Raw genomic sequence first — 16,856 nt, forward strand, 5'->3', positions numbered from 1 at the left:
AGAAGAAGATCTCTGTTCTCGAAACCCCTAGGCCCCAGGGGGTGAATTTGGGGGAGACAGGTGTCCCAAAAGTGAGAGACTGTGCTTTTTTTGGAACTGGGCAAAGCATCCTTAAAAGGGGACCCTAGAAGCAGCTCTGGTCCATGTGCAGTGGTGAGAGCACTGTACATGGAAGGAAGATGTCACGATGGCAAATGATCTCCGGGTGGTGCCATGTGTGACATGGAAACACAAGAGGTTTCAACTGTGTTTCCAGGGGAAGCCTATGGTACAAGAGGGACTCCTCTCTCCTTGATGAACTGAGAATTGATTATCTAAAGGGTGGTGATTGTGGAGAGCTAGGGATCTGCATGCGGAAGATCTCGGGCTGTACGGGTAGATAAGAAGGCCCCCCTCACCCTGCAGTCTGACCGTTGCTCCGTACCCGGCCACACCCAGCCGGACGTGAGCAGAGGGAAGTGACACAGACTGCCCAAGCCATAAATACCCCTGAGACCCCTCAATAAACGCCATTTGCTGTCCACCACATTGGTGTATGTAGCATTGGACCGAGTGACCCTGGGCCTTGGGTCACCGTGCTGGACCTCCCGAACCAGGTCGCCACGCCGTAACGGCAACAGGTGATGGACTGAGAGTTGATGATCTGAGGGGTGGATGTATTGGAAATTTGGTGGGGGGAGGAGGAATGTTTTTTGGAAGGTTTTCATTTCATTCTGAGTTTTGTGTGTGTTTTTTTCTATACATAGTTGTAGGTTAATAAAGCTTTTCTTCTTCATTCCTAAGTTGGAGCCTGCTTTGCTCTATTCCTGGTCACATCTCACAGCAGACACTAGGGAGCATATATTTTCATGGGTGCGCTGGCATTGCGCCAGCGTCAAACCGTGACATTCTTGAAGTTCAGGAGTTTAGCACAACCTTGATTGAGCAGCAGTCTGTGTCAATTAGTAATATGTTCTGAAATTGATAATTTCTCCTGTTACTTCTTTATCTACAAGTCCCTGGCCCTATCTACAAGAAGATCCACACAATCTGTTTGTAAAGACACATTCATCTTATTCCTTTCAGGACTGAGCCAAAAATAGCAGGATCTGTCAAGCTCATGGTGCTGGCTGTTTCTTTTCAATACTACTGATGCCTTAAGGAGCTTGAACAGAGGCTAGACAGAGTTAAGGGGAATAAAGAGGATATTTATTGAAGAGCCTTCAAAGGCCACACCCTGGCAGTACCAGAGCTACAGTTGTGGCTCTGCCCAGATGGCTCCAAGATGGAAGCAAAAGAGGGCTTGTTTATGAGATCTCACATTTTTATAAGTTTTGGTCCATTAGCATATTGGAGCTAATTGTCCAATTACAGCTCCAGCCCATGAAGTCCCATCCTTCTTGTTTTTCTCTCTTCAGTCCACTGTTGTTTATGCTCTCGGGCCTGAGATCTGGATCAGTTGTCCTTGGGTCCCCAGCTAGAGAAGGAATTGTTTTGTCTACCTACTCTGTGAAGAGAACTTACTATCCCCTTATATGAAGCCCAGACCCATACACCAAAGCAGCACAGAATCTGGAAAAAAAAAAAAAAAAAAGCTAAAACCCGAGGCGTCATTACTAGCATGGATATTCTGGAATCTACACTTTTTATATTTTCAATTTTAGAGTGTCTGCTGTGTTTCTTTCTTGTTTAGCCAGTAATGCTGTTGGGTTTGACATGTTTGCAAAGCAGGGGGATGCAGGCATGTGTTTCTGACACAGCCAGTTGCCTTTGGAATTGGGCAGCCTGCCATTCCCTCACCCGTGGCAGAGGGCCAGAAAGTTGTCGCAGCCGCCTTCCGCGGTGGGCTCTGCTCCATCTTTACATGTGGCTTTTGGGCGCAGGAGCTCACACCCGATTCATTCTGCCGACCTGCAGGGCGCACTCCTGCTTCCAGGGCACCCGGGCGGGCGCAGGGCGCGGCATGGAGCGCGCGCGGCTTTGCAGTGAAGACGGTGCCCGCAGTGGGTGGAGGAGGGAGGAGGCGATCCATGTGCCGCCGGCGCCCGTGAGAGGTGGCACGGAGGAAGCCGCGCTGGGGCGGGCTTCGAACCCTGGCTCCGGCCGCCATTCCACATTATAGAAGCGCTTTCGGTGGTGTGGACCACTCTGACATCATCCCCCGCACGTAACGTCAGCACCGGGGGCTGTGACGTCAGTGTGAGGAGAATGCCGTGATTTATGCTAGTTGAAGCTCCCCGGGTGGACGATGGAGACGGAGCGAACAGGTGCTGCCGTGAGCTGGCTGCTTGTGGAGGCGGACTGTAGGGCCCTGCCCTTCCTTTCAGGGGAGCGGAACGGAGGCGTGGGCTAAAGGCGTGGCGACTGCCCTTGCCTATCACGAGGGTACAGGCAGGCGGAGGCGTGAGGCGGCGGATGCGAGCGGCCCGAGGCAGAGCTGCTGGAGCAGCCGGCGACCGCCTGACACGGAGCTTGCTCTTTCCTTCATTTCGTCCCACGGGTGGAGCTGAGCCCGTGGCCCCCCCGCAGAGGAGCGCGGGCTGGGCGGCCCCTCCCGTTGGCAGTGAGCGACCCACTGCGGCCCAGGACGATGCTCCTCCGCTCGTCGTAGAAAGCGTGACGGCGACGAGCTGGCCCGCCGCCCCGAGAACGCGGAGCGGGGCTCCCCATCTCTGCAGCCGAGGGTGGGCGGATCGAGGGAGCACGTAGCCCCGATGCCCGCGGGGAACGCGCGGCCTTCACTCCCCGCCGCACGGCGAGAGCCCGATGACAGCGCCAGTGCCGCTGCTCTCTTTGTCTCTTCGTGAGAATGCGTTGGTGCCCGCCACGCTGCTGACGGGGATGCTAGGGAGAGCGGCGGCGTGGAGCCCAGTGCTCACCGCCTGCCCCATCCCGCTCCGCCTCTGAGTCGCACGGAGCCTCCGGCGGCCACTCACCTCCCGGCAAGAAGCGTCGCAGCCGCCGTCAGCTCCTCGAGTAGGCGGCGAGCATCTCCCCGTCCGTCCTCAGGAGGGGACCGTCTGCCCCCGGAGCTACTGCTGTCGCCCGCCCGAGGGCCACAGCCGCTGCCTGCGGGGGCCTGGCGAGGCCGACAGCCGTAGCGCGCGGGCGGCTCCTCTCGGCCCGGCAGCTGTGAGCCTGCGGCGCGGCGACTCCAGCTCAGAGGACTGCAGCCGCCACGGGGCTACGGAGCTGCTGTTGCGGCAAGGAGCGCCCTGGGGACGTTGCACCGCCAGTGCTCGGCTCTGCCAGCCGCTATGGGGTAAGAATGTCGCGGGGACACGGGCGGTGCCGAAGTGGGGGTGGAAGCGGATGCCAGCGAGAGCTGTTGCTGTTCAAGCAAGGGTTGCTGAATGTACATGCAGGCGAGTGGCTTTACTGGCTGGGTGCATAAGGAGCCTGAATCTTGCTGCGATCGATGACCTGATGAAAGAAAAGCGGGGCGCACCTGTGATCTGCAGAGGTTTATCTCTGCCGTAGCCACATTGAATCGCTGGAAAGGGCCCCCTTAGCTTCCAGGTCCCCACCTTGAGGGCCTTCTCCATGTCTTTTTTAAGGGTGGTCAGTCCTTAAAACGACTGCTTTAAGCTCAGTGTGATAAGGTGAAACTTAAGAAGGCTCGTTTTAACTCTTCTGGAGTCTTCAGAGGATACAAAACGAGGTGTGAATTTCCCGATAACATGAAGTAGGCTCTAAAGAAATCTGCTTTACAGCAGGTCCCCCAAGTGAATTGAGATATCCACTTGAGGGTTTAAGGAAATTAGAAATAATAAAATCTTTAATATTAACCTGATCACATCTAATTTAGTAGCTATAAAAGTAATATAGATACCTGTAAAAGCTTTCCACAGTTGTATTCGTAGTAATTTGTATAACGAAATGAAAAAAGAAACCTCGTGCTTGCCTGATAACATCTTAATTAAATGAAAACTCATCCATGTTCAAAGGAAACAGAAACACAGTATAATTTGTCTAACTGCAAGGTGGAGGCAGACTTCTGATGCATTAACAAGATTCTGTTTTTCTAAGACTGACATAGTTCAGAGTATAAAAGTTATAACTCATGTACTTTGCACTTTGGTCATTCAGGAATTCGAATGTGAAATCGATATTGCAATGTGGAAGTTAAAAGTGTCTGTTTCCTCAAGCTGTTAAGGACACTTGGAATTTTCCAATTTATTAACTTCCTTTAATGTAGAGTGATAACAGCTGAGTCCTTGGTTCTGTCCTAGTCACTGGGGCTCACTGTACAAGATGTAGGAAGGAATGACTTCTTAGGATAGCTTTTCTTTTCCTGTTGCTTTCCCTTACATTTGGGAAAAAAAAACCCCAAACAGAAAAAACCAAGCTTGCAGCTGTCTGCATAGTCAAGAAAGTGATAATGTGTTTCAAAAACCTGCCAAAAGGCTAAATGATGTTATATTGATGTCATGATCCGTCCTTGCCAATGGGTTTCGTGATGGTTCATGGATTTGATCTCAGGGTGCAAAAAACCAACACAGCACAGGGGATTTGCAGTAATAATCAAAACAAATGCACCTTTACTGAATGACCACAGCAAAATGCAATAGAGGGATTAAGGGAGAGAAAAAGATAGAGAGAGAAAAGAGAGAGAGAGAAAGAGGGGGATATAGCTACCAAACGTAGAGACGAAGTCCTTCGGTCCAGTCCAGTTGAGGATCCGCCTGTTACGTTGGGGAGATTTCGAAATCTCTAGCTAACTCAGAGGTTTTTATTATGATAACTCTATTGAAAATTGTGAAGGGGGGGGAAACAGATACAATAAGGAATAGATGTAACAGGTAGTCCATGTTCGCAGCAGTAAGCGAGAGCCATTGTTTTCTTGGTCCAATGGTCACAACCTGAAGGCAAACATCTCGCTTTGGTCAGCTTGCCTCCCCCACACACCCTCCCTGGGTTAGGGGTTTCAGTCCCAGTCCTTGGAAGGAGGAGAGGGGCCTTTTCACATGGGGGTTTCATGTCTCAGTCTTTGATGGAGAGGCTTCTTACATCTCAGTTTGTCTGTCACGGTGGTTGCAAACAAGTGAGAGGGGTCTTCTGCAGGGGACCACCCAGAACTCAGGAGAAGTCCAGCCAGGCCGAGAGGTGGGACAACTTCCAAGGCTATTGTTGCAAAAAGGGCACGGTGCCCCCTTCTTCTCATTGGGCTCAGTGTAGCATACAGCAAACAACACCTGTGAACAATAGCTTAGCACTGTGCTTAGGTCTTGGGGCCTTATGGCATGTGACTTTCTCCTATGGAGCCAGAGATTTTAGACAGGCGGGGTCTTCTCTTCAGTGGTCCCCAAATGACGATTGTGAGGCAGATGAGGGAAAATTCAGACAGACTCTCACAAGTGGTTTTGGGATATATTCTTTAAACTGCTAAGCAGACACAGAATTATGTAGCTTTTTAAAATTCAAATAATGGACAACATGTAATTTATTTAAAATCAGTATTGTGTTTTTAGATACGTTAGTTGTTTTGTATTACAAATACAGAAAATGGTTGAAGAGGAGTAAATTTGTACTTTCTACAGAATTTAATTGAGCACTTCTGAAACAAAAAGCTGACTTACCCAAAAAAATCCTTAATTTCTCCATTTCATAAACTCCAGTACTGTTAGTGTCTTAGCATGGTAGCTTCTTAATGAAGAGTCCCTGTAGAGGGAGTGGAAATAATTCTAAATACTGAAGGACTATAAAAATATTTGGGGAAAGGATGTAAAGTTGGTGTCATGACTCTTAAATAGTATCTTGGCATGTTAAGGTCAAAATGACAAAACTTGCAAATATTTTGAAGACTCTTTAGATAATATACACCAGGATATGGCAATATAACATTCCTTTGCAGACTGTCTTTTAACAAGGTGGTCAAAACCAGCAATGTAGGTATGTGTTACTGATAAGCTCTCTGTTCTCTGAGACTGAGGGAACGAATCCAAGCTAGAGCCAGTGCCAGCTCTCTAAATCTGTGGTTAAGTACAGACATTTGCTAATGTTCAGAGCAGAGATCTTATTTCAGTTATTATTTTGTATTAGTATTTAAATGCAATTGCCCATAGATTTCAGACTATTTCTAGACCATGATACACAATTTGAATTATAAAAATAGTCTTATGATGCTCTACTAAGGTCCTAATATTAAGTGCTCTAGAAGCAAGTTGCAAAATGATTGATAATCCATGTACCTGGCCACATGAGGGTCATGGCACTATATTTATTATTTAATGGGTAGTGCTATCCTACATAAGCTTGTACACTGAGCTTGTAGTACCTGGCTGGTGGAGAATTTACCCATTCCAATAATCAGAACACAGAAAACTTGGGTAGAGGAAATGGCCTACCAAACCAGCAGTGGCCTAATCTTATTTGTATAGTGAAGAATTCACTGTTCTGCCAGAGTAGTTCAGCCTGCTAAGCTCATTAAATACCATCAGGTAAGCCAAGTAATTATGCACTGCTTATGCTGTGAATACCAGGACACGTGTGACTGGTCTCTGAGGCTGTGATGCTATTAAATTTGTTTTCAGAATCTTGAGAATGGTCTATAGTGTTCAGCAGTTTAGAAGCCACTCTTCTAAGTGCTTTCTCTCATATATCTGTGGGTGTCTCTCATATCACAGAAGAAAGTAAACAAATCAAGCCCTGGGGTATTATACAGGCCAGGCACTCTAGCATAGGATGTCTACTCTTGATTGTCTATCTGCCAGTCTCTCTTCCTCTGTCCTAGTTCCTCATTCCTATTGCATAAAGACAAGTTGTTATCAATAGCCATTGTTGAGTAATATACCATTTTTTTTTTGTGCAGACCACACTGAATATAGCATTCTTCAATAGGAAAACATTGATTTTTGTGTAAATAAGATGTTCACAGTATGTTCTACCATAGTTCATAATGTGTCTCATTTGTATTGCCAATACTGAGAAACAAAATTTGTCAGTATTGCACAATTGATTATCTTTGAGCAGAGGTTTGATTATATTAAAGATCCTTAAGAAATAGATCTTAAGTAAGCATACTTAGTGTTGGTCTTTCTTTGTTGCATTTACACAGAGCTGTGGTAGTAGTATTAATGTAATCTACTCCATTCTGCAAAGTAACTGAACCATGTTTGAATACAGTATTGAGTTTCTGGAACAGCATCAGAAATATGCTTCTGGCAACACACTGCATTCTGACACATTTTTTTTTCTGGTGGCAAATAGTGGTGAATGCCAGTCATCATTTAAAAAGTTTTCTAGGGAAACAGTGTTTAAGCATGCAATAGATCATGCTGCATTGCCAGGTACAAGCATATATTGACATTTTCATTATCTTGTAAGGATTTTTTTTTCTAGCTACATATATGAAGTTAACTAACTTAGTATCACTGGTTTTGACTAATGGCTTTTACCTGAATAAAGAGGGAAGCACTTGAAATATACAGTTCCTCTCAGGTTCTTCTTCTTCCATATACTTGCAAATGATTCACAGGTACCATTTTGTCCATCTTTGTGGTTGCATTCTTTGTTAATATCTTGATCATTAAGTTTTCACTGAGCTTGCCACTGAAAAGTGCGGACAACAGAAGATGGGGGCTGCTTTTTCCTGTTGTCTATACTGCAGCACAAACATTTGACTGCAGTGAGCTGCATCAGTACTGTAACCTAGCTGACTGCATGGCTGTACAGAGTTGGCACAAGGGAAGTGTCATTACAGGTGGGATAGATCTACCTTTACTACAACAGTGTCTGTTTAACTTTGCAGAAAGTGTTTTAAAAATAAAAAATCCAGTCTCATAGCTATTCTTGTCCAAGTTTGCTGCTCATTTTTGAAACTGAACTCAGGAAAGTTCCTTTTGAGACTGTTAACTAAGCTGAGTCTCAGCTTGTCAAGAAATGACGTTCCCCCCCTTTTTATGGTGTCTCTCATAGTATAAACCATAATAGGTAATATTGCCAGAGTTTAGAGTTTGGGTTTCTAAAATGCTTTTACATTACTTATTCTCTAAACAGTATGCTATAGTCTTGAGTCCAGTTAATCTCAAAGCTATTCTTGTAACAGGATATGTAATGAGATCTGTGATTTTTGAAAACTGAAGAATGATATTTAAATGCTCAACGCTTTACAGTGAAGTGTTGATGAAATAAATAATCTTTGTCATGTGTTCTTGCAATACCTACTTTGTGTGCCTGTTCATTTCCAGTAGTCTGCTAGCCTTGGCTTTGTACAAAAAGCTAAAGGAATGTACTGTATGATATTGGAGAAACCAGTGTTTTCTCCAGTATAACTTACTGTGGAGTGTGCTGCCATTTCAGGACTTCATAGAGTATGAAGTGTTTTTCATGGCAACAAAAATAGGCATATGAAATAATGCATGCTATGTAGCTCTGTTGTCAAAAAATTGCCTACAGTAACTAGGGCTCTAAGCAGCTACTTGGCTAATTGACTTTGAAATTGGGAGACCTGTGCTTTTGCACTAGCTGTATTTTTCATGGACTTGTGTGTGACTAAAAGAGTTAACTGGCAATTACAGAAGGTCAATTTATCTTGACTTATTTTAAGCTTCTAAATGCTGTTTTCTAAGTGCTTTTTCAGCATCACAGTATATGTCCCTTCCATGTCAATATTTGTTCTTGTTATTTTACAAAACATAAAAGGATTCCCTGCTTTAACAAGCCTACTACCCAGACATCCAGAGCTCTATGCATCTAGACATACAAAGGAATTGGGTTCCTACCAGGAAATGATTGGTTGTGCTCAGGAAAAAAGGTGGTGTCTTGCTGGTTTGAGGCCTTGTTCTGCAGCATGTCTGATTATGCACAATATTAAAACACCCAGGATCTTTGTGAAATTTTCTGGAAAGAAGACACAGGTGGTCAAGCACATGGTTAAGCAATGATCCATTTTGATGAGATTTCTGTGAAAGGTGAGTGCTAAACTCTAGATTCCCTAGTTACCTGTCCTGCTTTAGGGCAAATTTGGGAGAAAATCTCCAAAAGGGGCTCCTCCAGAAAGCCAATCCATGCGGCCCCTTCCCCCACCTGGTTTGGGAAAAATTTCCTCAGAGACAAGTGGAAAAAACCTGTTTATTTAACAGGCCAAGCACTCCCCAGCACACAAAATGAACAATACCAGATGACAGAACTCATTCATTGCTCTGAAGAGATGACAAATCCAGAAAGTCTCTCTGGTGCGTGATCGCTCTGTTATCTGTCCCTCCAGCGCTGGGAAAGGCTGCTGCCCAGAGTAGGCCCCGGCAGGCTACAAAGTGCGAGCTCTCGGTGTTTTCCCGGGTCCTGGTCTGGAGCAGGTTCGAATGGTTCCAAGAAAAGGGAAAGAAAAACAGTCCAGGGAAAACTGGGACTGCCTCAGCTAGCTGAACTAACTAAAAAGCAAAAGGAGTGCGGTGTTCTGCCCCATCTGTGCCCAGACAACAATAGCGTTTCACAGAATGTGGAGGAGCAAGTCCAGTCCCTGATAACAAACTCTGCTTCTTCTTCTCCCCACCTTCAGTCTCAGCCAGTCTTGAAGGCACAGAATATAATATCCATCATAAACAGAACACACAATTGGGGATACAAGCATCATAACATCACCCTAGGACATTACCTCACAACAATTCAAATGCTATCCATGTCTCTTACAACAGATCATAATGGGCCATCCAAGATATGAGATAATTTTTACAAGTAATTAGGTATTTACTGGCCTTAAATGTTACATACAGCTTTTAAAAAAAGATCATCCCTTTTTTTGCACGTTAATTATGATTTTTTAAAATCAGGTTGGAACAAAAGCTAGAATATGTCTCTTATTTGAATGAATTGAAAGGCATTATAGGGACCTTTTCTATCACATTTGTGACTAACTTATTACTGGCAGGATTTGATAATTAATATAATTCTGGAGCTAAGTTCTTAAACAAAAGAAAATAATCTGCTAGCCCAATTTTTCTTACAAAGCACTGTATTTACTTAGCATGAAAATAAATTTAGTGTCTTTCTCTGCTCCTCAGTAACATCCTTACATCCTGTATTTAAAGAATACTGCTGCTCTTGTGTCCTGCATTCGCTGCTTCATGATCCTGCTCCTGTGTTGCTTGCGGACGGACAGATGGAGGGACAGAGCTCTCCTTTGCTTTTAGTTAGTTTCTAGCTAGCTGAGGCAGAGAGGTTCCCTGGACTGTGGTTTTTCTTTTTCTTTGGACCTGTTTAAACTTGCTCTGGACTGAACATCCAGAATAGCACTGTCTTGGTTTGGAAAGACAAGTGCCTGCTAAGGAAGGTAGGAGCCTCCCCTGAAATGGAGAATGTAAACACCCCCCCCCCCCCCCCGCCCCCATCCCTCAGAATTGCTATAAATTTTAAATTTAGGTACTCTCAGGCAAAAAACATGGGAGCAGGAAATAGCAGTTCTTTAATAGGGGAGAAAATAAAAGGATATAATAAACAATGCAGTAAAATAAAACAACACTGACAGAGTCAGAACTCAACCTGACACCCTGTTGGTCAGGGTGCTGGTAGCAATCCAATTGGAAATGTGGCTGCAGTCCTCCTGGAGTGTCAGGTGTGGTTCTGTTGGAGGAGGGATCCTGTAGAAAAGGGTGTAGTCTTCCTCTGAAGATCCAGTAGTGGAAGAGGCAGCTGCTGTTTCTCTGGGAAATCCAGTGGAGAAACTATGCTGGTATTCCAGAATCTCCAGATTATATCTCTGGTAGGAATGCTTGGCTCTTCCCTCTGGGTCTGGGGGGAGCATCTCACAATGGGATGCTATAGCTCTTAGTCAGGCAGTGACATTCAATAGCATATTATCAGCAGATGTCCCCATCTCCTCCCCCCCCCCCCCCCCCCCCCCGGGACGAGTGGTTGTGGAATAGAATACATCTTGCCTTGCAGTCTGGGACAAGCACCAGCTCCAGAAGGACTGATAAGAGACTGAGTGACTGAGTGAGCCGAGTTACAGCCCACAAAGGGGACTTTCTGAGTTTGTCATCTCTTTTGGAGTGGCAAGAGGTTTTATTGTTTAATATTGTTCATTTTTTGTGCTGGTGAATGCTTTGCCTGTTAAATAAACAGTTTTTTCCACTTTTCTCCAAGGAAATCTTTTCCCAAACCAGTTGGGGGAGGAGCTACTTGAATTTGCTTTCTAGAGGAAACCTCTTAGGAGATTTTTCTCCCAAAATTGCCCTAAACCAGGACATCTTGAGTGCTCACGGTAATCTTCTAATCACTTGCACTAACTCAGATGTTGCAGATAGGACCCATGTTTAGATCTTTTAAAGATTGCCTTTTCCTTCACCTTCTTGCTTGTCTTGCTACTCTTGTCACAAACCCATGCCTAAACCACAGAGTAAATCTATTTCTGTTACCTCAATAACCAAGGGATTCCTGAAGCAACACCCAGTCAGAGGCACATAAGTGGAGATACAGGCACTGTTTAACTCAGTCCATGCTACATGCTAGAGGATCACTGGATGCTGTTCACACAAGTTTATCAAGGATTATTCCTAGCTGCAAGGTCATTTGAGTGTATTTACAATCCTCCTCAACAGTCTTCCCCTTTGTTGTGGTTTAGGAATCATATTCTCCAATTTAGTCCTCCCACTAAAATAACCCCAAACACTGATTCCCCCCCCCCACCCCCCCACCTGGTTGGAAGCCCCAAAGGCAAAGATCATGGTTTGAGATAAGAACAATTTACTGGAAACAGAAATAAGAAAACCAAGAGTAACAGCAACAATATTAATAACAAAATCATACAAATGAGAAAGTGATTCACATGCAAAAATGTTCACTGCAGATCCTGCAACAATAAACAATACCAGATGGCTCCCGTCTGCCACATTTACTTGACTGGAAGGAACCCCTTTTCCCCAGCAGAGAGTCCATTTCCCCTCCCCTGGCAATGACTTAAGGTGGTATAGAATAACCTCTGGGTTCTGGCCATGCCCCCTCCTGGCTATTGCAAAAATTAACCCTGTTCTAACCAGAACCAGGACACCCTTTTAATCCATTTCTCCCAACATGACCCAATTGCTGTGGAATCCTCTGAATCTTTCCCCATCAGGGAAATCCCCAGTGCCTTGCCTTGGAAGAATTTACCATAGAATTTTGCAGACAGAAAAGACTACCCCATGGAGCCTTGCTCAGCACCATGATCCATCCCAGTTTCTTTCCCCATATGTCCCAAATTCTAGTGGTTTCTCCTTTCCCTGTTTCCTAATTGGTTGTGGTATCCTTGGTGGCTGGCCCCGTCTTCCCTGTATGCTAATGCCCTTTGCCCTGCCCTTTGTACCGCCCCCGTGCCCTCCCATACTTAACCTTGTGCAGACCATATGGCCTCGTCTATTGTCCCTGATTTCCCTTTGGCGCACTGCAATAAACCTTTGATGTAACAGAATCATACAAAAGGCCCTTCTGCCTCTCTTCGCTGAGCTAGCCATAGTGAGTGTGGTTTGTGGACTTGACTGCTTTGCCTGAATGCTTACCCAAGTGGCTTTTCCACAGGAGATGCTTATTGGGGAATAAGTATAGGTAGCAGCATCTACCATCCAAACCCTATGCTGCGACAGACCACCACTGGTGGTTATCACTGGAGAAGTTACAGGAAATAAGAGTCAGGTTGGTGGGGGGTAGGGACACAGTGTCACATACAGTTCATTCAGGTACCATGTAAGGAAAATAGTTCCTGTTCATAAAAAGATGCCATACTGAAATAACTAACTAGGTCTTAAAAAGCATTGTTTCCTGGCCTTTGATTGAATGCTTCCTAACTGTAGTAACATGTATTGAATATTTTTATTAATCTATGAAATATAGGCTTTTAATGTACGCAATTCCAATTTTGTGTGAAAAAAGAAAATTCCAGTTTTATCTGTCACCCAGGCACTTGAGCAAACACTTATGCACAAAATTTAAGATGTGCATTTTGTTGTTTAGTTTGTCAAAATGCCAGGAAGATTCCTGAGATACAATAATGTCCTATAATTACACTCAGAATCACAGAATGAATTAGGTTGGGAAAGACCTCAGAGATGATTGAGTCCAACCTATGATGGAACACCATCATTTCAACTAGACCACAGTACTAAGTGCCAAGTCCAGTCTTTTCTCCACCACCTCCCTGGGCAGTTCATTCTAGTGTTTAACAACTCTTTCTTTGAAGAATATCCTCCTCCTGTCCACCCGAAACCTCCCCTGGTTCAGCATGAGGGTATGACCCTTGTCCTGTCATTAGTTGCCTGGGAGAAGAGGCTGAAGCCCATCTTGCTACAACCACCTTTCAGATAGTTGTAGAGAGCAATAACATCACCCATGAACCTCTTTTTTCTCAAGGCTAAACACCCCCAGCTCCCTCAGCTGCTTCTCATCAGACTTACTCTCTAGACCTTTCACCAGCTTTGTTGCCCTTCTCTGGACTCGCTCCAGCACTTGAATGTCCTCTGTGAATTGAGGGGCCCAGAACTAGACACATGTTGGAGGTTAGGATTTGTTCCTTTTTTTTTTTCTCTCTTATGGAATTTTTCTCCTATTTATTGCCTTAGAGAGTGGAAGACGAGACTTAAGAGAGACAAAGGATGTGGCCAAGATGGGGGGAAGGGGTGCAGCTGGCTGCGTTCTCTTAGCTTTGGGGCTTTCTCTTGGGAGGTGCAGAGATGCCATGTGTGAGATTTTGGCTGGGGGGTGAGGAGCTGGGCTCAGCTCCGTGCTCTCTCTCACTCTCAGGACTGGAGGGGAACAGTCGGGTTGCTGCGGGGAGAATTTGCTGCCACTGCAAAGTTCCATCCTTTACTACTTCTCCTGACATGAGTGAGACTGCTCATAAAAGCAACTGTTGAACTGGGACTTTATCTCACTGGAAAGGACCCTCACCATCTACTCGGGTGCCTTGGGGAAAACCCCAGGACTCTGAGCCTCTCTTGAGGGAGTGTCTCCTAGCTGTTTGTGGGACCCCAGCTGCTGCTGTCCAGCCCCGCTGTTTTCTGCTGCTGCTTTGGGCTTTTTGCTACACTTTAACCCAACACCCTTTGTCCGCCCAACTCCTGAGGCTCCTCCTATGGCTTCAGTGTTTTTGCTACACTTTGTTTGCCACCCCAGGTGTGCTCATCTCTGCTGTTCCAACCTGCTGCTCTGAAGTCCCTGCTACAGTCTATCTCGCCATCCAGAGTGGCACCAGGACCTGCTGCCCCACCATGTTTGCAGAGGGAGTACCTTTTATCTTTCTTGCACCGACTGAGCCACCATTAACCACATGGAGAGGCAGCTGAGGTCGCAACACAGCGCCCCCTGCAGCTCTGGGGGAATCCTCACACCTGCCCTGCCTGGCCAGGAGTCAACAGCACCCCTGCCAGCTGTGACCATAATTACACCAAAGGGGAAAGTGCTTGACAGCCCAGAGAATGCTGTTATTTGGGTCTCTGTTTTTTCCTGTTTGTTGTTGCTTCTGCTTTTGTTGTTTGTTTGCCTTGTTTTTATATATATCCTAGTAAAGAACCATTATTCCTTTTCCCATATCTTTGCCTGAAAGTCCTCTAATTTCAAGATTATAATAATTTGGAGGGAAGTGGGTAATATTTTCCATTCCAAGGGAGGTTCCTGCCTTCCTTGGCAGGTACCTGTCTTTCAAACCAAGACAACACAGGACTCAAGGTGTGGCCTCACTAGTGCCCAGCACAGAGGGACAATCACTCCCCTAGTTCTGCTGGCCACACTATTCCTGAGACAGGCCATAATGCTGTTAGCCTTCTTGCCCAGATGAGCACACTGCTGGCTCATGTTCAGTTGGCTGTCAACCAACACACCAAGGTCTTTTTCCACTGGGCTGCTTTTCAGCCACTCTACCCCCAGCCTGTAGCACTGCAGGGGGTTGTTTTGGCCTGTCATGGTTTGACACTGGCCAAACGCCAGGCACCCACGAAAGTCGCTCACTCATGCACCCCTGCCACAGCTGGGCAGAGGAGAGAAAAAAATTTAGCAAAGGGTTCATGAGTTGAGATAAGGACCGGAAGAAAACACTCCAAGGGCAAAACAGGCTCAATTTAAAGGTACAAAGTGAATTTAATACTAACAAAATCAGAGGAGGATATTATAAAGTAAAATAAGCCCTTTAAACACCTTTCCCCAGCCCCTCCCTCCTTCCCACCAAAAGCACAGGGAGACGGTATGTGGGGGGGTTTGGTCAGTTCATCACCTGAGGTTTTCTTCTGCTGCTCAGGGAGAGGAGTCCTCCTGTGAGACCATGGGGTCCCTCCCATGGGAGACAGTTCTCCGTGAAATTCTCCAGCGTGGCTCCAATTTCATGAGCAGTGTCTTCTCAAAGCTGCTGCAACTTGAGTCCCTCCCATGGGCAAACAATTCTCCCAAAACTGCTGCGGCGTGGGTCACCCTTCCACGGGGTGCAGTTCTCCAAGGACAGGCTGCTCCAGCCTGGAAATAGGTGCCCCCTCTCTCCACTAGGTCTCCCCCCAGACGACAGCCTCCACTCCGGCATGAGCACCCCCCCCACAGGCTGCGGGTGGATCTCTGCATCCCCCATGGATCTCCATGGGCTGCATGGGGACAGTCTGCTTCACCATGGTCATCACCACTGCCTTCAGAGGAATCTTGGCTCTGATGCCTGGAGCACCTCCTCCCCCTCCTTCTCCACTGACTTTGGTGTCACCATATCGGTGTAATGTTGCCCAACAGGCGGAAAGAATGATGAGCAGGACTCCATGATATCAGAAGGCTTATTAATTACTTTATTATACTATATTACACTATATTACACTACATCTAATCTGAAACTGAACAAGAACTCAACTGAACAAAATCTCGTGACTGTCTCCTGACCGACTGTCAGGACACAGCTTCCAGAGATTGGTCAAGAAAACAAGACACACCAGAATCCAATTACCAAATCCCTTCAGGTAAACAATCTTCCATAATGCATTCTACTTGTGCACAAACACAGGCGCAGCAAATGAGATAAGAATTGTTTTGATCATTCTCTTCTCTGCTTCTCCAGGGGACAACCTGAGAGAGAGAATTGTCTCTCTCTGTTCAGAGAATGTGAATCCCACATCACCATGTTGTTTTCCCTCACGTGTTCTCACCTCCTCCTCTTCTCTGACTGTCGCTGTCGAAGCGGTCACGACATAAAGCAGAGACTACAAGCAGTCTCAGTTGGCAACACTTTATTATTGAACATGGCTGACTTTTATACACTTTCTAATTGTTTATGCTTCTTCTATCTTTACTATTGGCTACAATAAATCAACATAATACTATTGGTGAGAAGTTATAGTGACAACTAACTTTCTAAAAATGCTTCGTTTAGCTGCAAAGTTCTTTAATCTTTCTTCTCTCGGTCTCTTTGGTTACAGCCTTGGAGAGAGCTCTTTATCAGCTTCTTCTTACTTCTCAGCTTCTCGCTCTTTTAGCTAACAGGCTTGCTGTTAGCCCCTTCCACACTGACTAGAAGCAAAACCTGTGTGATTTTGTTTTGCTTTTCTTCTTAAATATGTTATCACAGAGATGTTACCAACCTCTCTAATTGGCCCAGCTTTGGCCAGCAGCATGTCCATCCTCAGAGACATCAGGGATTGGCTCTGCCTGACATGGTGGAAGCTTCTAGTAGCTTGTCACAGAAACCACCTCTGTGGCCCCCCTGCTACCAAAAACCAGGCTGTGTGAAACCAACACATTCCACCTTTCTCCTCTGTGAATCATATATTTAGGAATTATCATTAAAACTGCATTCAACATGCAATCTTCATTTAGAACCGCAAAACTAACTAAACAAGAAGAAAAGAGAAAAAAATCCCCAGAATAATAAAGCGTCTCTGATTTGGCCTTATCATAAAGCAGAGCAATAGGGCTCAGGAGCTCAGTCCCTGAGTAGGGACCGGGTG

General features: G+C 45.7%; 1 protein-coding gene across 1 annotated transcript in view; it reads left to right on the forward strand.

Moving 5' to 3' along the window:
* The first annotated feature begins 2,235 nt into the window (after positions 1–2,235).
* LOC118701501 (homer protein homolog 1-like) overlaps positions 2,236–16,856 on the forward strand; it is a 136,253-nt gene continuing 121,632 nt past the window's right edge. Inside the window, exon 1 of the mRNA XM_036406146.2 lies at positions 2,236–3,241. Within this exon, the coding sequence (XP_036262039.2) occupies positions 3,237–3,241 (5 nt within the window). The 5' untranslated portion in view covers positions 2,236–3,236. The remainder of the gene's footprint in view (positions 3,242–16,856) is intronic.

Source organism: Molothrus ater, chromosome W, assembly GCF_012460135.2.
Source record: "Molothrus ater isolate BHLD 08-10-18 breed brown headed cowbird chromosome W, BPBGC_Mater_1.1, whole genome shotgun sequence".
Lineage (NCBI taxonomy): Eukaryota > Metazoa > Chordata > Aves > Passeriformes > Icteridae > Molothrus > Molothrus ater.